We start from the raw sequence: 22,025 nt of genomic DNA on the forward strand, positions 1-22,025 counted from the left end.
AGCGCAGTAACAGCAGCCTCTTCTGTAAAATGGATTGAGATAAACCGGAATGAACTATGTGCGACGTTAGAAGAATCACCCTCAGGCGGCGAGACCTCTGGATCTTGTCCATCGTCGCTCATGACTGCGGTTCAGCGTCTGTTGGCGAATGCGCCGTTCGTGTCATACCAGGATGTCTAAGAATATCAATATGTTGTAACACACACAGCTGTAATATAAATAAACGGGACAGAGTACATCAATACCACCTTTTAGCTATTGAAAAGCATCCTTGTTTTAGAGGTGTTGAATTCAATCTTTTTTTGTATTGAAAATAATCTCTTTCCAAGCTGCCGCACGTGTCAATTCTTGCTGATCCTAAAGTGCTTTTGAACTTTAAGCGCACAGCAACCAACTGGTTCGGATCGAAGAGTGTTAACGCGCCTTCGTATTCTTGTGTGAGGTAATCCTCTTTTGTCGTCATGTAACCTCCGTAAGCATTGCTGATCGAAGCAAGTTCAGCTTCCATGACGCATTCACTCGCTAAGGCCGTCTTTACAGAGATTTTAATTCGAAGACCAGCCATATTTGACGTCTCAAAAGTTGGTAACAGTGATTCCAAACTGACCAATTTTCACGTTACCCACATATCAGACCTACCGCTATTAGTGGTACTTTATTTAAGCTCTGACAATGTGTGGCGTTTCCTACAGGAGGTAGCATTCTGTGATGTATTGCAGATATTAAGCAAGCTATTGTTATCTGTATTGACCCTGGAGTGCCCGAGACGGGCCAGATACATCTCGGTAAGTGACGTTTCTTCACGGGGCATTCAGACAACACGTTCTTTTAGCTAGCATCCAGTTGTCCTTGTGGATTTACCGGAGGCCTTACATTATTCATAACTGCATCTCTATGTGCTTGAGAAAGAAGGGCAGCCTCAACTTGTTCCTGACGCGTACTTTACATTTCACCAGCAGCCAGAAAGCAGCTGAATACACTTTGCTATCCGTTCCCAGCAGGTTCGCCGCCTGCCTTGTCACGCAAATATATTAACTCTTACACATCATTAAACAAAATGAAGAGATAGATTTTTTCGTACATGGGTACGTGATTACAAGATGTTCTCCTCCATACTCGAGAGAGAAAACAAATCTGAGGAATACCACATAAAAAAGGATCTCGTCAACCGTGGTCCCTTTGGCTTAAAAATAAACACTCTAAGCGCTTACTTTCCTTATCTCGACGTCCTTAGTTGCTTGCGCGACGGCGGCTATCACTGTCAGCTTCTGTCGCACGGAACCAGTTACGTTATCGACAAGCCACTTCAAGTAGTGGACGGTCACTAGCAGCGCCAACTCGGACAAGATCAACACGCTTGATCGACGCCTTACGGGTAGCGTGTTTTTGCGAACGATAGCGATGGTAAAACCTGGTTGGGGTCATATACGGTACAGATCAGAGTTTTGTACATATGTTGATTTTGCAACGATCTGATGCGAGATCTGAAAATGCAAGGCCTAAAAGAGGCCACGTAGAGCGGGGATCCCTGCGAGGCACCTGTAAAGAAGAACTCGTTCGATAACATGCAGGCACCTGCACGGTCTTCCTCGGGGAACACCGAAGCTCCAGACGGCGCTGGGGCGACTAACGTTGTATCAAGCCGTCCCAGGGGCCAAGTGCGCCAGGAGAAGACCACGTGCTATTTTCGCGGCTCAAGTATACTAGGGCGTGGGCATCGTCGCGAAAGATATCGTACCGTTTCTGTCATTGGCGCCAAGGCTGTCTTGGTACGATGGCCTTCTTCATTGGTACAATGGGCTACACAGTTGGGCACCCCCACACCTGCCGCCGCGTTGATGCTGCTGGCAGTAGCCTTGCAGATGTCACGGGAGTGATGAAGGACAGAGCCGACATGTTCGCTATCGACCAGGTTGCGCTTCCCGCGCGACTTATTTGGGAAGAGCAGCGCAACGTGTTTTACGGCGCAGACAATGAGCACGTTGGCGCGGGCTGTCGGAGGCCCAAGTGTTTTGACGTGTTTTTCAAGCACAAAGTAGGCATTTCAGTGGAGTTGTACATGAAGCAATCGAAATCCCGCCTGTATCATTGGCGTTGGATGAAACGGTTTCCTTTCTTCAGTTTCATTTCGTCACGATCAGCCGCGAGAACCTTAACAAGCATACTCGGCTGATCGGCTGGGCGCACCCAAACCCCGTCAACCTTCTCCGCAACGATGGAACTACGCTTTTTATTGACGGTACATTCCGCTGTGTACCACCAGGCTACAAGCAGTGCGTCATTTATATGGTACATGATAGAGCTGCGGGACTGTTTGCACCTGTTTACTACGTATTGAGCACCTCTCGTAGTGGGGATGCCTTTCAAAACATGATACATTTCGTAGTACAATGTACCGACCAGCAACTGGAGCCCGCCGAAGTCGTGTGCGACTTCGAGGGCGCGCCGTGCAGACTCAATACGACGTGAGCGTATGGAAAGTTGCCGGCCAAGCAACGAGCGCATTGCACGGACAAATAACGCTTTAGAGAGGTTTAACATGGAGCTCAACAGCCATTTCTTTAAGCCCCTAGTATGACGCCTTTCGTTGGTGTCGTCAAACTACTATCGGCGCAGTATGCTCAGCGCCTTACTGATGTTCCGCGCAGACGGGCACGTCGCTTACCATGCGAGCGCATACAGCTACCGGCACCCGTTGTAATACCGGATTACATTGCTGATGACTCTGAGGACGAGAAACTTCCAGCAGTTGAGCTGGTATCCGACAGCTCTTCGGAAGCCGAAGATCGTCTAGGTGAGGTGAACGAGGAAGAGCAATAGCGAGTAGGTAGCTTCGTCGTAGGGATTTCTAACCGGGAGATATTGATACACGCTGGTTGACCTTAATGATCTACCTGATCATCATTAGAGTAAGAATGTCTGATCCAATAACTGATCTGTACTGTATATGACCCCAAGTGATGGTAACCATAGCGATCACGCGTGCTCGGTCATACATGTGTATCAGGGTCTCTAACGACTCGCTGAGTGCCGTGGAAGCGGTCACCGTTTCCTACAAGCAGCTCCCGAACGCCAGCGCTGCCCCCAAGGAGGACGGACGCGTGCTCACGAAGACTGTACTGTCATTTCAAGGTAGCGGGGCGGTCTTTGTTGCTCTAGATCGGCACACATTGTCAATGCGGACGAAGTCCTCGCATCCAGCAGGTCGGATGATGATTTGGTGATCGACATGAGTGATTTCGCCACTGTGTATGTGTCGTCTGCTGGCTAGCTCATGAACGCCCTCACGTTGGATGTGTCGGGCAGCGCGATTCTTCAGGTTCGTACTAAGCGTATATTGATTGGGGACGTTACTATGGACGTGGTGGGGTCAGTTAGCATTTCGGTGCTGACGGCTTCGTTTGAATCCACAGACCTCACGCTCGAGGCGGTAAATGACGGTACGATCTGCCTCGACGCGAAGGAAGCGACTACACAGGTGACGATGAGTGCAAGGTCTCGATGCCCTAGGCATCTAACAAGCACGGATCTACGGATACGTTTGAGTGTGAAGATTCCACTCGGCCCTCGCGTCAGCCGGCGTCAAGTGGCGAGCTTTCGAAGACAGTTACTGACACAATAAAAGGCTCCTCTACGGCTAGTATCGAAGAAGCGCCCCTACAAGAATCATAGAGGCCAGATCTAATGCACTTTGACCATACCGCTGTGATTATCCTTGGACTGACAATGTCCACCGTCTTGTAACAAACCTTTGTAGAAGTATAGTACTTTGATTCTGAGATAGCAGCAGAGCTGCCCCAAAATTTGTAATCTGAAGCCGTATTAGGTGACCTGGTTTCTAGTTCTTCAAAATGAAGTACAAAGTACGGAGCTCGAGGTACCCAAATTTAGAAATAGGCCTATATGATGTACCCACATGCATTTTGTGTTTTAAACACAGTTGTCAGGTTGGAACTGCCACAATATTAGCACAACTATTTTTTTGCACGTCCTAGATGACAGTGATGATTACAAAAAGTTCTCCAGTAGGGAAGCTTCAGGATTAACTTTTTTTTACAAGTCACTTTTCTTCTTCAAAGTCAGGTTTCATTAGCTGCCCTAACGACCGCGATAATACTAGTCCCTACTCCAAAGCTGGGCATTTTTTAACCTTTTTTTTGAATCCCCTTCATTTAGCCGAGCTTGGGAGGTAGACTATTCTATAAAATGCAATACGCTTCGACTCGATGCTGCGGCAGCGCTGTATACCAGACCTGGTCTCCGCATAAGGGCGCTTCCTCGTCCACGGACCCCTTCTTAGGTTTAGAGAGCACTAGAGTGGTCTATCGTTCTTTCTTGTGATATTTTGTGTATCTTAGCGGTCTATGAGGGTATGCAGCATTTGCTACGTAGTCGATGAGAACTTTGCGTCATTGCAGTGGCCATATTATTCTTCTTTAGAGGTAAGTGGATGAACAGGATAACACTACTTGGGTATCTACCAGTGCTGCTGTGGCTGATGAAGGAATTTTCCTGACAAACACCTTTAATTCTTAGACAAACATCATTCACAAAATGAAAATCAAGGAAAGCTCCAGATTTTCTACAGAGCTATAGGTATCAAGGAACGAAGCGCTGGCCTATTCCCACACGGTGCAGGATATTCTAAGGCGCTCCACCGAAAAATCTAGGAAGCGCACTATTAAGGTCCATACTTGTAGTTACAGCGAAACTCAACAATACGCGATTAAAGTTTCATGTGTAAGCGTACGATTTGTTGGTCTAGTTCGCATTCAAAAACGCCTACACTTGCTCTAGAATGGGCAATTGTCGCCTCAATTAGAGTGATCGATCTATCACTCTACTTTAAGCCACCGTCTTGCAAATATGAGGCGTAATATAGCTTTGTGATTTATTACAATACATCTCCGCTTTAATTCTTTGAGCGAGGCATACCGCATTCTCTTGGCCTAGTTCACGACATTGTAATTCTATGAGGGTCTACAGGCTGTAGTTTAGCGAGACCTTTGGAGTATTTTTTGGAAACATCGAATAGCCCTATTTTAAATTTGGGTACCTCGAGCTCCATAGGTTTTGCCTCCAAAAGGCTTTCGCAAATAGAAATGTATTGTACACCACGAAAAAATATTCATTACTTAAGCTAGACAGCTTATAAAAAGAACGGCTTGCAACAAATGATCACAGGTATTAACCCTTCTAATTCGACCATAGCGGATTATCCGGAATTTAGTTTCAGGAGTGGAAGTATTCCGCTTTGTCCGCAACAAGCCTGGCGGTGTCAAAATCCGCATATAGAGATTTGTATATGATAAATTTTACCAGGTCAACTGTAGCGAGTCTGGGCGGTGAGACATGGACATTTTGGGGAAAGGTTTAGGGCTACAGATATAAGAATCGACGGGAGGCTCCCTGTTTTTCATTTCGAGATCTGCGCCGGAGAATATACCTGCATTCTGGACATGCCGTTCTTCACTATCACGACAGAGAAATCCATCTCCCAGATCTGGAAGGAGCTCAGCAAGATAGGCTGGAAGTATCGCACGTCGCGGGGGCTGAGCAATGACGGCAGATATGTGCCGCCGGGAGGAAGTCTTTCCGAAACAGAGGGTGTTGACTACTTCCTCGGTGCGTAGCTGTGAGTTGTAAGCTGAGAGACAAGGTCTTGTATGCTTTTGTGTACAGGTAACTACCGTTTGATGCTGGTACTGTCGGAAGCAAGGCTGGCTTGCTTTTAAAACGGAAACGGAGCCCCCTGCTGCATCTGAAGCAGCTCGCCCGACCGCTGCTGCGTCAGAGGCTACCTCGCCGACTCCCGCTGCGCCTGAAGTCGCACCACCGGCTGCTACTGTGCCTGAAACTACCTCGTCTGCTCCTATCGAGTCCGTCGAGTCATCATCACCCCGTGTTGCCTTGGCTGCGCAGCCAAGCCTACTCCGCGAAAGCCTAGGCGTGCAGCGAAGGCTACTTTGCAAGACGATGACCAAGTGCCACAAGCTGTTGTCCCCCCGACACGAGCGGAATCCAAGCGGAAGGCGTGTGGACCGAACACCAAACCCAAGCGGTGTCGCAGCAGTACGTTCGACATCTGATGGATTCTCGAACAATACTAACAAACATCTTTCGGGTTATGCAGGTCGTGCTATTCAGGTGACTACGGAAGTTGATCCAGATACAGCCGTTCAGGAGGTTCCGAATCATCCGGCCTCTGTTCAGGATGGTATTGTGCAAGGTGTTCAGGAGATTCCGGTAGAAGCTGCTCGCGATCTGGAATTGCCAGCAACGGAGGCGCCGATTAGAGCGGTAAATGCAGGCCGACGTGGAGTTACTCTGGATGACTTTGATGGTGATGGTTTCCTTGCTGCTCTGAGGCGTGATAGGCTTTTTGAGTTCGACGGTGAAGACCATTTCAACGTTGGTGATGGGGACTGGTTACTGTCGCTTGATTCCGATGCTGAAGGAGATGAAGAGTCGAACCTGCAAGATGAGAACGACGCCGTTGACGATGACGACTTTGGATCTGCTGTGGTGGTGAAAGTGGAGATGATGTAGGAGTGGGATCCGACGAGGTCCCCGTTGAGTTCGATCTTACAGCTGAGGATTTGGATTGCCTCCAGGAAGACGAACCGGACGTGTACATGGAGGCAGAATCTGGTCGCGTTCAACACGATGTATCAACTCTCTACGAAGGTCCATCTGGCCCCACACGAACCGCGCTTGCGTATGCTGAAGCCCCCTGGCGATGTTTTACTTCTTCCTACCCAAGGAGCTCTGGCGCAAGATCGCGGCGGAAACCAACAACTATCGACGAGAAAGTATTGATGCCGTGGCCCAGTAGATGCGTACCCGCACTCGGCATCGCCAACAATCGGTTCCGGCAACTCCAGTGCTCACACTGGATATGTACCGGAGAAAGCTGGCTCGTAAGAGCACTATCCAACCCCACGAGATCGTTCGCTTCATCGGGCCGCTGGTTGCAAGGGCGTTGGAGCCTCGCCGAGAAAGTCTTAGCCGTCATTGGGCTACAAGAGCTGAATGTGCACTCTCTCGTGGACTTTCGGCCAGTTTATGAGTCATGACAGATTCCACGACTTTGCCAGATATCTCCACTTCAACGACAACAACTTACAGAGTGGCAGCAATGACTGAGCGCTCAAGATTCGTTCTGATTCAAGCTTTGCAGACGACGTTCTTTCGTGAATATAAGCTCGGCGCTAAGATCTCATTCGACGAGGGAATGGTGCCAATGCGCCACCGACCGAACCCAATGCGGCAATACATGCCTGCCAAGCCGAACAAGTGGGGGACAAAGTTCTACTTGACGTACTGCGCCGACACCGCATATTGCGCCAGGTACTGAGTGTGACTATCACGGATATCCGTCATATGTGACGGATATACGTGATTTTATCATAACGTTGATCCGTTATGCGTTCGGCAAGAGCCGTAATGCTTTTAATCGATTACTAACCAATATGTGCTGTTTCGTGTAGGCTGGGCATTTACTGCGGTAAAACGGACGCTAAAGAAGATTCTGTGGCTCAGCGGGCAGTGGTGAAGAGCCTAGCCAAGGTTCGTGAAGGACAGCCTGCAGGACGACTTGTTTGTACAAACAACTTTTACACTTCGATACCGCTGTCGCCCAAACAGCTCAGCATGGGCCACTGTCACGTCGGTACTATCCGCAAAGACCGTAAGGGATGGTGCAAGGCAATCGACTTTGGGCAGAAGAAGCGTCCAAAGCGGATGTCACGCGGTTTGCATCGTATTGCGGTTTGAAGAGATCGACCTGAGTTTGTTGCGCTGTCATGGATGGATATCAAGCCCATGATATTTCTGGCGACGGGATGCTCGACAAAAATAACGCATGTCTCCCGTCGAGAGTCCGGTGGTACGATCTCGCAAGTCCCCTGCCCCCAGCTTGTACGTGATTACTACGAGGCCATGGGAGGTGCGACGTGCACGATCAGCTGTGCTTGCAGAGATACTCGATCCAGCGCGCCATCCGGATGAGGAAGTACTACAAAACCATCTTTTTGGGGCTGGTAGATATCGCGATGGTAAACGCGTTTATTGTGCACAAGATTGCGATATGCGCTCGCGAACGGACTGTGCCAACACATGCAGTGTTCATGAGGCGGTTGCACATCGCGCTACTGGGACAATCGAATGAGGACTTCAATGGAGACGACGACCTAGCGGATCTCGTCACCGAGCCGCTACCTCGCAGCGCGCACACGCTGGAGCTAACAGACGAGAGGAACGGTGCGAAGCGGCGCCAGTGGCTGTGCAAGGTATGCTCTGCTTACGCAGGTCCTGGAGTTCGAAGTTTCGAGACGAGTTATTCCTGCCCGACATGCACCAAAGTCAAAAAGGGGCGCGTTACCTTGTGCAACAAGGCACGCAGGCTGCAGCATGGCAGCGTTCTCACCTGCAACCAGAATTGGCACCAGAGCTGGCGCAACGCGATGGTCATTCCGCCCGAGTTGTTGCACAAGATTCGCTTCGTGAACCGACGTCGGCGCGAGGTGTATGACAGCGACGATGATGAAAGCGAGTAGAGAGAATGAAGTGATTCTTGAGTGGTGGTCATTGTCGTGTCGTACTTGTAAAGTGTGAAACAATTTGCAGGGAGATCGGAACAGAGAGTTATTTGCACGTATTTTGTTCTACCCATCTTCTCGCATCAGCCAATGATCTGCCTTCCCTTGTCCACGTGTCACGCGAAAGGGCTTCAAACAGGATATATAGTACTGATTTTCCGGCATATGTTAATTCATATATTAGTAATTCAGGATAATCCGGAACGTCCGCCGTAGTAGAGGGGTTAAATTATGAAGCTTTGGTCTAATGATCCATAAAAGTTTTGTTAAATCAGTACAATCGTCAATTGCTGTTACAAGGGTATTTATTTAATCAGGATTACAATAGCTCAGCGACCTCGTAGGTAGATCAAGAAGCCCGTACGCTTAGCTTCCGTAGCATGAATGGAGGGGCGGGGGGTAGAATTGAATTACAAGCTGCACGCCAAGACCCGAAAGTCACCGGTAATTGATATAATGTAAGCATCTAATAACGGATATTACTTGTGCATTTGAAATGACACATCGATAGCTCCCGGTTGATGCTGGACGCTTAGCTCACGTATCATGATTGAAAGAAGTAATCAGGTGGCCGCCGGGATGGTAACCAAGCAATCACCGGTGGTTGATATGATATAAGCGTATAATAACGGGTATTAATTGTGTATTTGCAGAGACAGATCGTCAGTTTCTGGCTTACGCTTATCACGAAATTTTTGGTCCTAAAATATTGTAGAATAACGATTTCTTTTTTTTCACTTCCGGTACTAAATTCTGTATTACTCTACCGATTTGAACATTTATCTCCAAGCACTACCAGTGGTATTATAGTACCAGTGGTACTGTAGCTAGAGGATTGGGCTGATAGTACCAGCCAATCCTCTACTACTATAGGCTCTACTTGTAGTTACAGACACTCCACGACTGAACGACATCGGTGGTATCGTAATCTTTTGCAAGCCGATATAGTTAATGATTTGGTCGGTTTGGCACACCGACCAAATCAAAAATATTATCACAATCTAATTACACGTACCGGCATGCACTTCTCAACATTATTCACAGTATAAGCGTATTTTGCAGCTAGAGTACGTGATTTAGTTTTGATACATGAGTCCATGTGCGCTGTAGGTGAGGGGGCAATTGATTAGGACATTCCGAAGTTGGTTTGAACGTGCACTGATAACATTGTGACTTTGGACTCCATACACAATTAGGTTATGCAGGGAACATAAATGAGCGGTACTTACAAATTTAATAATGCCCATACAGAAGAAAAACCCTCACCCTTTCGCAATTACGTGCGAACATGTCTTTAACCCTTTTTGAACTACAGAGCTAACAATTCAAACCGCCAGTTCTCGTTTTGCTGACAGCTACTCAGGTCAATGCGGAATCACTGGATTGTTACGCTGCTTGCTGTCGCTATCTTTGCAGCTGGAAATGCTGCCGTGGCGACGACGGCCGTCGGTCACCAGGTCCTCAGCTCTTCGACGCGTAAGTTGCGAGCCCACACTGAAGTTGGCGACGAGAGAGCAAACAGTCCAAGCCTCAGTGTCTATGAGAACCTCGCTAGAGCTCTACCGAAACTTTTACAGGACGATGAGATAACGGTGCTGGCAGGTAAGGCGCTGGCAAAGAAAACCTCCTCGTCGGACGTTGTTTTTCTGATGCTCGGGCTTGACAAGGGGCTGCCAGGGATCCTAAGCAACCCCAACCTAAAACAATTTGCTTACTATCTCGAATTAACGGAAAAAGCGCCGACTCAGACCCTGGTTACAAAGTTGGTCAATCAATACGGAGACGACGTGTTGGCGAAATACCTCTTCGATATCAAACACCATGCGATCAATGTGAACAAGGGAGTCAAAGACGAAGCTGCGTCGCTGCAAGTTGCGCAGTTTATCAAATGGATCTATGAAGGGGTAACGCCGTCTAAGGTGAGGGAAAAGCTCGACGTCCGTCCTGAAACGTGGAGCCGGAACCCCTATGAAGGTGTGTATGACGAGTTCACTCGCGGCTATATTGCTATAAGAAGCAAGTCAAGGAGCCCCGTGGCTATTTGAATACTTCTTGGTTGATATGTCAATACAGCAAAATAGTAGATCCTGCATTCTCGACTTGAGTATGATAATTCTTAATATTCCTTGTCCTGCTACCAGAGCCGACGGACCCGAAGCTGCGAAGTACGGAATTCGATTCACATGAAAGTATGCAGCGATGACAAAAAGAACCTTCACGGTATCAATGATGCGATATTTTAACTTTTAATAAAAAACTGTTCCTGGTGATCCACGTTGAACCTGAACCTGAAACCAAGCAATAGATGATCATGATCCAAGCATAGGTTACCGGTACACATTGTCAAAAAGTCGTGTAGGAATATTTTTTTTTAATTTATAAGAGGGCGCTGCCATTTGATGATAAAACCCTTTAAATTATTGGTAGAAAGGTAATTTTTACTGTTTCCTTGCGCGCATGTATAGCAGATTTCGTTGCTGAAGCGACTGCGAAAAAAGCTTGCTTGTCTAATTTTAGCATGACCTAACAGCATAATAACTTCGAGAACAAGGTGTACTTTCAGGCAGAACCATCGCGGTAGTGCCTTGTCCGTGGTGCACGTCCATGTTTGTTACCACTTAGTACATCTAAACACACGGATGCCACTCGTTCAGCTCCGAATAGTACGCCAACGCGCTCTGCATCCTGCACAATCTGTAATAAGCCTTGTAGTCCCCCTCCTTGCTGTTCATGTCAACATCCTAGAGCTCGTAGAATTTTGAATACTGCTAGTGGTTAATTCTGTCCAACCCTATGCACAGGTCGGCCAGGAGGTGGTTGTATTGAATCCGTCCTCTGGGGAGAACGGACCTGAAATGGTTTACACTATTAATAAAGCGACTACCGGGTTTAGTACCCCCCCCCCCCTACCGCGTACGAAACGTCTTTGGTGAGCTCTTTTTTAATCGCCAAGTCGCTGAGCTTCGATGTCGAAGAGCTTTATGAATGGCAACAGGGCTCCCAGTGGGTTTTTGTAGGCTGGATTCTAATCCCGAGTTTTATAAATTGTTTGTGCAGGGTGTTTAGCTTAGTAAAGTCCTGAAGGATCCATGGTACCAATAGCCCATTACCCACCCACCCCTCTTGGGTTGATGTGACGACTGGTGAGAGCACGGCGCAGAGGAACAGCGACGAGGAACGAGTCGCGTGGCGAGGAGCGAAGCGGAGGAGGGCGGCGAGAGTCCAACGAAGGGGACTCGAAGGTAAGGCGTAGGAGGCAGTTGATGTGCCTCGAAGAAGGTAAATTGGAAAGTGAGATTGAAATGGTTAGTTGTTTGTCGGCTACGAGGAAGTGCTTGTTAGCATTCCCTTGGTATCCTATGTAAGTATATGCATTTCACTATACTAGATTCTAAGTAGTCCTTGAGTCGAATCTTGAAGTAGCGTAGCGTAGTAGTGAACCGCGGTTCATTTGAACCGGGTCAGAATCTCCATAGTGAATTCAAATGAAACAGAATGACTGTCATTGAAGTTCCATGTTTGGCAATACTCGTCCAAACATGGTGATTGCCTTCCGGTCAGGCGTGTGTCTGCCTGGCCGTTCATTGGCAACTTAAGAAGACAGTTGGCAGTCAGCAAAGACAAGTAGGAAAGAAAATAGAAGTAAGTAGGACGCATTGGTACCAACGTCATGGCCATCGCTGGCTGTGACGTTGGTGCGTCGTTACATCCTCCCGGACTTGACTTCTCGTTGACGCTTGCTGAAGTCGGAAACGAGAACCTTCCAATGCGACACATGGCGGATGTCTTTTTCGCGCTCCCAGGTTGCTTCGTGATCTGGCAATCCGTGCCATTTCACAAGCCATTCAGGTTTGCGATTGAATTGACTCTTGCAAAGAAGCTTCTCGATGATGTGCATCGTTGCGCCAGTGTCGTCGTCAATAATCAGTCTTGAGGCCTTTGGGATAGGACGAGTCTTAAAACGCGACGGGTTTTCAGCGTAATGACTCAACACGTCCACATTGAACGTGGAGTTCAGACGACTCATGCTTCGCGGAAGTATCAACTTGGCCACATTCGGGTTGATCATTTTCACAATCTCGAATGGTCCAATCTTGCGAGCAGCGAGCTTAGCCCGTTTCCCATCAATGTCTTGAGTCACATGGGCGGAAGGAATGCGACGTGTATCCAGCATGACTAAGTCTCCTTCCTTGAAGTGATCGATGATCGCTTCTTGTCATAGTACTTCTTCTGACGTTCTTGGGCTTGAAGAAGATGCTTATTTGCCAAATCAATGATCTCTTGGCGTTTGTCTTGGAACTGTTTCGCATATTCAACAATTCCACGCTGAATTTGAGTCATGGTACTGGGATTGCTCAAAGGATTCAACGGATTCCGTTCCTTGCGTCCAGTATCAACTTCAAAGGGCGACATACCGGTAGATGCGCTGACGAGAGTAGCATGAGCATACTCAATCGTTCCGAAATTATCCGACCAATCACGTCCGTGGTACGATATCATGCAGCGTAGAGCGTCTTCCAGAATCAGATTCTGGCGTTCGGTTTGTCCATCGGCTTGGGCACGATAGGAAGTTGTCATGTGCAGACGAATTCCCATTAGCTTAGCCAAGGATGACCAGAACTTGGAGACGAACTTGAAATCTCGATCACTGATGATGATCGATGGTAAACCGTGATGGCGAACAACGCAATCAAAGAAGTGATACGCAGTCTTCTGTGCATCATCAGTCCGGTTGCACGCACGATACTTCGGGCGCTTGGACACCTTGTCGACAACAGTCAAGATTGCATCAAAACCATTGGAATCAGGTAATCCAGTGATAAAGTCCATAGAGACGACAGACCAGCATTCCTCAGGAATCGGAATGGGAATCATCTTGCCATTCTTGCGAGCATTGCTGTGTTTCCAGCGAGTGCAAGTTTCACAACTTTGCACATAATCGCGAACGTCTCGTTCCAAGGTGGGCCAATGATACCATTGCGAAATGCGAAGGTACGTTCGATGAGCTCCAGGATGAGCAGCAATATTGGAGTCATGGAAGCAAGAGATGATGGAAGTTCGAAGATGATTGTCCCGAGTAAACATAACACACAAGCGCATCATCGTCTGATACTTGCGGAAAAGTAAACCATTTTGTTTGACAAACGGTTGTTCCGGATGCTCAAAACGATCTCCGTAGTCTGGGCAATTGCGATATCCAGCAGCGAACTCTCTGCTAATCGAATCAGACCAACCGAGCGAGCTCCAATTTTGAGCGTGTTGGGTCACATTGGTGGCCACAACAATATTCTCAGCCGCAGCGACGGTACGTGGAGTTTCCACTGGTACATGTCGGTAAGCTTGGGCTAAGGTCGGAACAGGGCGCGTGTAGTAACCAGCAGCAACATCCTCCCCACGAAATTGAGGGCGAGAGGGTGGTCGAACCAAATGTTGGTTAAGACTGCGGTAGTCGGTAATCACGCGTCGATTCATCAGGTTTCGAGCTGCACGGGTGTGGCAGCGCGTGGTACACTGATGAAACGAAACCGTATTGATCGCATGCTCCGAAGATTGACGCGACAACGCATCGGCAACCACATTGAGGTGTCCCTTAACGTGATGCAACTTGAACGTAAACTGTGCGAAAAACGTCAAATAGCGAGCTAATTTTGCTGAAACCTTCGGGTGGTGCAAAAACCATTTGCAAGCAGTGTTGTCCCTGTAGATATCAAATTCACGACCATATAGGTAGTGACGCCACTTGTCTAACGCACATTTAATAGCGAAGAGTTCTTTCTCGTGTGTTGGCCAATTAATCTCGTGAGGACCAAGTTTCTTCGAGAAGAAGGCTATCGGATGATCTTGACCGGAACGAACTTGAGAGATAACGCCACCAACACAGTAGTTAGAGGCATCTGTTGTCACGATGAAACATTTCTCGTAATCCGGTAACTGCAACACGGGTGCTTCTTGAAGAGCAGATTTGATTTCCTCAAACGAACGCGTCTGTTCTGGACCCCAGCTCCAGACATGTTCTTTCTTGACAAGAGAACCAAGAGGCAACGCAATAATGGCGTAATCACGGATAAAGCGACGGTAATAACCTGCGAGACCCAACAAGCTTTGTAGTTGCTTTTGGTTTAGTAGCGTAGGCCACTTTGCAATCGCTTCAGTCTTGCGAGTATCAACAGCAAGTCCTTTGGCAGAAATCGTATGGCCGAGAAACTTAACTTCGGACTGACCAAAGTGACACTTCGAGAGATGACAGAACAAATTCTCACGACGTAGAACCTCGAAGAGAGTTTGAAGATGCTCAACATGCTCTTCCAGACTGGTGGAAAAGACACAAATGTCATCCAAGTAGACAACAATGAATCGGTACTTCGCAAAGAGTACCCTCATGAGGCGAGACCAAACACCAGGCATACCGGCCAATCCCATAGGAGCTACACACCACTGGTAAGTTTCAGCGTGCGTGCGAAAGGCAGTATACTTGCGACTCTTGAGCGCGATACGCATCTGGTGATATCCTTGAGCCAAATCTAGAACTGAAAAGATGACACACCCAGACATCTGATCGAAGAGTTCGTCGATGCGAGGCAGTGAAATCTTTGGAACAATCGACTGCGAGTTCACATAGCGATAGTCAATGACCCAACGGATAGGCAAAGTCGAGTTTCCAGAGCGCACCCACTCAGAGCGAGACAGCTGATGTCCAGAAGTAGGATCTTTCTTTGGAATCCCAAAGATGTTGGACACCCAAGAAGAATCAGAAACTTCGATCCATCCGTTCTTTTTCTCTGCAACGAAGAGATCCAGTGCATCCTGCTCAACCTTAGACATGCGGAACGGAGCACGGCTACTTGGAACAGCATCAGGTTTCATGTGGAGTTCGAAATCCACACGACGTCAAGGCGGTAAACCATCCGGTAAAGTTTCCGGAAAGACGTCAGTAAAACGCTTCAATAAGTGAGTGATCGGATCAGGAGTCGACTCACTAACTGACATGACCGCACAAATTTTGACACGGTACACTTCCTTGTACACATGTTTCTTCACGTTACGTTTAAAGTCAACAGCAGCAATCTCCACAGCTGCTTGACTAGCAACCGTTGATGGAGGTGCACAAGACACACTTGGAAACGAAATCTCATGCGAACGCCAATTGATACATGGCTGAAACTTGGTAAACCAAGGTTTTCCCAAGATGACATCATGGGCAGATCCAAGTGACCATTCCATGACTTGAAGTTTGCGGAAACAGTAGCGACCGAATTCAATAGTCGCTTGACCTTTCTTCACAGAACGCGCTTTCGTAGAAGTTCCATCGAATCGAGTGACTTGTGAGACACCAGACGTAGCGGTGTTAGCGACTAAACCTGGGCGAACAACATTGCACGTAGCACCACTGTCGAACATGATGACGACAGGTTTCCCATCACAAGTCCCTTGTTTACGAATGAGCTCGTTCTCACGATGCATGGACGACAAGGTGGACGTGGAAATCTCTTCCACTTCAACAACCTCAACCTTGTCATCGGAACGGGTCATAGACACTCGTTCAGCAGCAGCAGTTGTAGGAGAAGAAGAATTAAAGTTCGCGGCAGATTGCTCGTGACGGTTCTTTCGAGCATACTTCTCCTTGTTCTTCAACTTGAAGCACTGCTCAATGACATGGCCCGACTTCTTGCAATAACGACATCGCTTGTTAGACGACGAAGAAGAAGCAGAACGGCGATTTCTAGTACTCCCTATGTCAGTTTCCATTGGCTCGGGTTCGTTCTCCTGAACACGCATAGGCGTGGCTTGCTTTTGGTGCGAATTGTTGTTGGACTGAGAGCGTGATCGGCCTGCGAAAAGATCGGTGGACGATAGTTCTTACCGCGGACATGATGCGATCGATCATACTCCAAAGCAATCTTCATTGCTTGCGACACTGTTGTACAGCGACGATATTGCACCTCTTCGCGCGTAGGACTGACTAATCCACGTGTGAAGTAAGTGATCTTGTCCAACTCACTCATGTCTGTCACTTGCATGATGGCTTCACGGAAGCGAGAGATGTAATCTTCCAAGCTAGAGCAATTTTTCTGCGTAAGCGCGTACAATTGATCACGCAAACGCTTTGCAAATCCGGAGGCACAAATTCATCGGTCAACCTGGCCATAAGGTCCTGCATGTCCTTGATATCACGCTTGTTCAGCTTGTACCAAGCGGCAGCATTTCCTTTAAAGTTCGCAGTAGTAATGGCCAAAATTCGAGAACTTTGGTTGTCGTTTTGCCAATCGATGTTTTTGGCATCAAAGTACTGAGCAAGTTGCTCAAAGTACAAATCAACATATTATCCCATCGTGCCATGAAATTCAGGCAGACGGATACCTTCCACTTTCACTTCACGCTTACTCATGGCTTCAAGCAGTTGTTGCTGCTTGTCAACCATTTCGATGAGTTTCTGCGTGATAGCGTCAGTAGACCATCCTTGAAGATTCAAGGAAGTCATGGTTGATTGTCGAACAATTCAGTGATGAAGTGCCGAAAAAGATAGTCGGGTACAGGTGGACAGCGACAAGGGGTGCAGGTACTGACTGATCCGGTTCTTATAGACCAGACACTTACAGTACACACGCAATCAACGATAACGTTGATGAGGGATGCGACGTTAGGTACGGGTACTAACTTGATCCGGTTCTTATATACCAGACGCTTAGTGCAGTACACACGCAAGCATTCAATACGGCAAGCCGTATGAAATGAGGTCGCAACGAAAAAATCCGACGAATGTGGAGGCGAACAACGACGACACACGCTCAACGAGCGGCTTTCCACGTGTCGCGTAGCGAGTAGAGAATGAAGAACCCCCTCCCGGACGAAAAACAGCAAGTGCTACCAGATGTGACGACTGGTGAGAGCACGGCGCAGAGGAACAGCGACGAGGAACGAGTCGCGTGGCGAGGAGCGAAGCGGAGGAGGGCGGCGAGAGTCCAACGAAGGAGACTCGAAGGTAAGGCGTAGGAGGCAGTTGATGTGCCTCGAAGAAGGTAAATTGGAAAGTGAGATTGAAATGGTTAGTTGTTTGTCGGCTACGAGGAAGTGCTTGTTAGCATTCCCTTGGTATCCTATGTAAGTATATGCATTTCACTATACTAGATTCTAAGTAGTCCTTGAGTCGAATCTTGAAGTAGCGTAGCGTAGTAGTGAACCGCGGTTCATTTGAACCGGGTCAGAATCTCCATAGTGAATTCAAATGAAACAGAATGACTGTCATTGAAGTTCCATGTTTGGCAATACTCGTCCAAACATGGTGATTGCCTTCCGGTCAGGCGTGTGTCTGCCTGGCCGTTCATTGGCAACTTAAGAAGACAGTTGGCAGTCAGCAAAGACAAGTAGGAAAGAAAATAGAAGAAAGTAGGACGCATTGGTACCAACGTCATGGCCATCGCTGGCTGTGACGTTGGTGCGTCGTTACATCAGGAATTTTGTCAAGGCGACTTATGTCGTCGGAGCGCAAACAAAGTTTGCTCTATATTAGTATAGCGAAAGTATGGAGAAGTATTATTGCGATTCGACAGACTTGTCCTATGGACATCTGTCTCGATCGACGTTGAATATATTGATGAACCTGAGTGCGATTATGTTATTGATAACAGCGAGTACTCTACCCCTCCTAAAGTAGTAAGGAACTCTGCACAAAGAAAATGAACCATACCACTTGTGGCCAAAAGAGGAAGTTGACGATAGCAGCACCAATAGCGTAGTTGAAAGGCTGGCCAAAGCAGTTGGCCGAGTTCAACGCCCCCACGTACATGCCGATGTCCACATCCTCGCCCATCACGTGGATGACAACCGGCACGATGCAGGAGAACCAAATCGAGGAGGTCATACCCGTGATGGCAACCACGAAGACATCGAATCCCTTGTTGTCGACCCACGCCATGACCATAAGGAGCATCTGCGGGATAGTCGACATCGTGAGGACCCATTTGAGACCGAATTTGCTCACCAAGAGTGGAATGCACCACGAGTAGACGTAGCCTACTATATTGTAGAGAAGATCAGCAGTCCCACCGGCAAGGCTGACACCCTCGTTGTACGCGTCTTGGGCTTCGGAGCAGGGGTCACAATTATCAGCGTTGGTAGCCGTACCGCCGTACACTTCAAGGCCGAAAAACTGTCCCTTGTTTCCGTTGTATGCCGTGAAGCCGTATAGCACAAAGAATAAGCCAAAAGAGTACACGATCAGCGTAGCGGGTAACGTCTTGATGCCGCGGTATATCGAGTAGAGCGCTCCCTTGACCTGAACCCAGGCCGACGCCTTTTCCACTGTGCTGGGATCGAGCGGGGTCTCATGCGCGAAGAAGCAGGTGACTGTCATACAGATGTCCATAACGACAGAAAGCATACCTAGGAACCAGTGCAGCGTATTGTAAGCGGCTTCGAAGATCTCGATGTACACAGCAATGACAATGGCTCCAAGCGTCGACCAAGCCTGTCCAAGAGCGGCTCCGGTTGTCTGTCTGTCGCCGGCAAAGTCGGCAATAAGAAGCATAGCGGGGGTCTGCACCATGTTGACAGTGATGTCCATCCAGGCATAGAAAATGATTGTGAATACCGACGTCCACGTACGGTCGGTCTCGCCGTCAGTACCGTTTCCGTGGTCGCCAAGAGCGTCACCGATATCGCGAGTGTAGCCCATAGCAATCCAACAGACCACACTGAGGATACCGGCGACAATCAGGTACGGGCGAAGTCGTCCAAGACGCGATGTGGTGCGGTCACTAAACACACCAACACTGTGTCCGACAATGACACCGGCGACGAAGCCAATGAATTGGGTGAGCTGGACCGCAGTGTTTGGCAGCATCGTCGACAAGTATGGGCCCAGCGCAGCCCACTGCGCCGCCCAAGCCATCTGAACAGCCATTCGCGGCATTGACACCGCTAGTAGGAGCCAGATCGATGGATGCGGTAACGGCTCCTCGTTACCGGTCGCGGTGACTGAGCCAGGCTTGGGAGACGCGTGAAGCTCGTAACCGGGGGTGGCCGCTTCAATATCCTTCATGGCGTTGTACGCTCAGACGATCAGGTGAATTGGCTGTTTGTAGTTGGAAGCAAATCGTAAAATGAACGATTGAAATGCATCAAAGATTGAGTCAAAACGTGTCGAAGGTACTGCTGAGGGGAGCCAGAGGAGACCTTTACCTTTTATCATCAAATATGATGTTGGTTTTCAGGTAGATTTATGTGCAACGTCGAATTTCTGGCACATGTACACATCAGATGGTACATGTATAGAACGAGAGCATTAACGTCTGTGGCTTTCTAACGGATCGGCCCTGGTTCATCTACATTTAGGATAGTTGGCTACGTTGAGTCGTGGACCTCTATCTTATCACTTTTTGTTTCCATCCGACAAGCGGTGCCTGCTTTGACGAGACTCAATTTTGCCAGTTGTGCCATTTTGCAAGCAGTACTATGGGTAGAAAACCGCCAAACTGTCCTCCTCACGTTGCTCATTAACCTTCAACGTATTTTACCCCCTCAAATGAGAAAGGTCTTAAACTAACGCTTACATGACGACACTCCTAATTAAAAGACAAAAAGATCGATAAGCGTTTTGAACCAGTCCAGCCAGGATACTATAAAGTTGTTTCAATGTCGAAAGGGTTACATTCAGGGGCCTCCTTTTGCGTTTGCGATGTTATCGAAATACCACCTGTGAAGCTCTCCAAATTGCACATACTTCGAAGTATCAGGTTCGCTGTCACGATTTGCTTTTAGCATCAAACCAACTTGATGGCTCCATATAAAATGGAACATATTTGACAACCTACATGCTACAGCGTTCATACTCGTGAGAGTGTAAATTTACATAATTTACAAGAACGTGACGTGTGGCACAAAGTTGCGACGGAAGCTGTGTATGAATTCAATACTAAGCTTCTGGCCACGACGCATTTGATTAGACTATAGCTTCAAGTTCAAGTGCTGAAACGCCTCCACTCAAAGGCGATTGCCGGCAAGAAGGGATGCTCAAATGCTGGGCCTAAGATTATACTCAAGAATGAGAGTCCATGCAAGTTGAAGTAGCAATAACGAGCTAGCGACGTTATATGAGTGGTCTCAGCTGTATGCACCACTACGCTCTGGATATCCCGTAATGACGGGAATTGTTTGGTTAATGGGCAAAGGGGGTCGCTGACCTAGCAATTACGAGCGCTTGTATGATGAATCGGCGCCACCTTCATACGAAGCAACAAGACATCTGATTCTATTTCACCAGGAGTGTCTGCTAGATGTCAGTGTAAACTGCGTTCGGATGTATCTGTTTTTCTAAGCATGGCGAAACCCCTTGAAATGCAGTGCGGATACGACCATACTAAATTGCATATTGCATATAAATGCATTACGGTACGAGAGAGTTGGGCTGGGTGCAAAAAAACCCAGCGAAATATGTGTTATTGTTTCCAGAGGCTACTGGAACGACGGGATTTGTTTTCAAAATCAGGAACAAAGGGTGTAATATCGAAATATGACGGCATGACTCTGCACGGTTCGGCTAACCGGCGTGACGTTCCAAGATGGACCGTTCCCAAACCGGTTAACAAACCGGTTAATCAGGTGAATGGCCGGGAGCACTGACGTTTAGAGGACATATTTAATTGACTCAAATCTACTCACTTCGGCATTTGCCTTTAACACCAACAACAGCTTAACAGCCGCAAACGCTCAGCTCTACCGGAACGTTCCAAAACGTGACGACGATTAAGCGCGCCGAAGTCCTCCTCGGGAGTAGGAGCTACTTTCACTGGGAGTACAATATGCGCATGGCGCTAGCCGGGAAGGGCCTGCTTGCGCATATTCAAGCCATCAAGCCGGAGAACGAGATCACCGAGGAGTGGCTCGTCAATGATGCCAAGGCGCTCGGCATCGTCGCTCAGGGAGTGGAACTCCAGCATCAGACCAAGATTCGGTCGGCCACTCGTTCCATAGAAGCTTGGGGAACGCTGCGAGAGTTCTACAACCGCACAACGCTCCACAACCGCGTGACGATGATGCGTCGCCCCCACCGGTTTAAGATGGAGAGTGGATCGACTATGGCCAAGCATCTGGATGCGTTTGACGAGCTGGCCAAGGGTGTGACGCTCATTGAGACCAATGAAAAGCTGTTAAAGGAGTACGAGCGACTCGAGATAAAGGAAATCACGGGGAAGACATTCCAAGTGAATGGGAGCGCAGGCAAGTTCCGGAACGGCCGAGGGAATGGTCAAAAATGGAACCATCGAAAATGGAACGGTCCGAAACGGAACGTTGGTTTCAAAGGCAAGTGTTTCAACTGTGGCCAAGTGGGACACATCAGGTGGGACTGTCCGGCTGCGAAGAAGAGCAGTCAAGGCGATGCATTGTTTGTAGTTGGTGGGTAACGCTCGGCCGGGTGGCTGATTGATA

At 48.2% G+C, this 22,025-nt stretch overlaps 2 protein-coding genes across 2 annotated transcripts; one reads left to right on the plus strand and one right to left on the minus strand.

Annotated features, from left to right (window-relative positions):
* Positions 1-9,967: 9,967 nt before the first annotated feature.
* Positions 9,968-10,645, plus strand: PITG_04300 (secreted RxLR effector peptide protein, putative; the record flags this gene model as incomplete). The annotated part of the gene is made up of 1 exon (XM_002905905.1): positions 9,968-10,645. The coding sequence occupies one exon, from the start codon at positions 9,968-9,970 to the stop codon at positions 10,643-10,645; it is 678 nt and encodes a 225-aa protein (XP_002905951.1).
* Positions 10,646-18,243: 7,598 nt separating this feature from the next.
* PITG_04301 (Glycoside-Pentoside-Hexuronide (GPH):Cation Symporter Family) lies at positions 18,244-19,509 on the minus strand (the record flags this gene model as incomplete). Its single annotated transcript, XM_002905906.1, has 2 exons — positions 18,244-18,921; positions 18,970-19,509. 2 exons carry the CDS (start codon positions 19,507-19,509, stop codon positions 18,244-18,246), a joined length of 1,218 nt encoding a protein of 405 aa, XP_002905952.1.
* Positions 19,510-22,025: the final 2,516 nt, after the last annotated feature.

This window comes from Phytophthora infestans, genomic scaffold (genome assembly GCF_000142945.1).
Source record: "Phytophthora infestans T30-4 supercont1.5 genomic scaffold, whole genome shotgun sequence".
Taxonomy (NCBI): domain Eukaryota; phylum Oomycota; class Peronosporomycetes; order Peronosporales; family Peronosporaceae; genus Phytophthora; species Phytophthora infestans.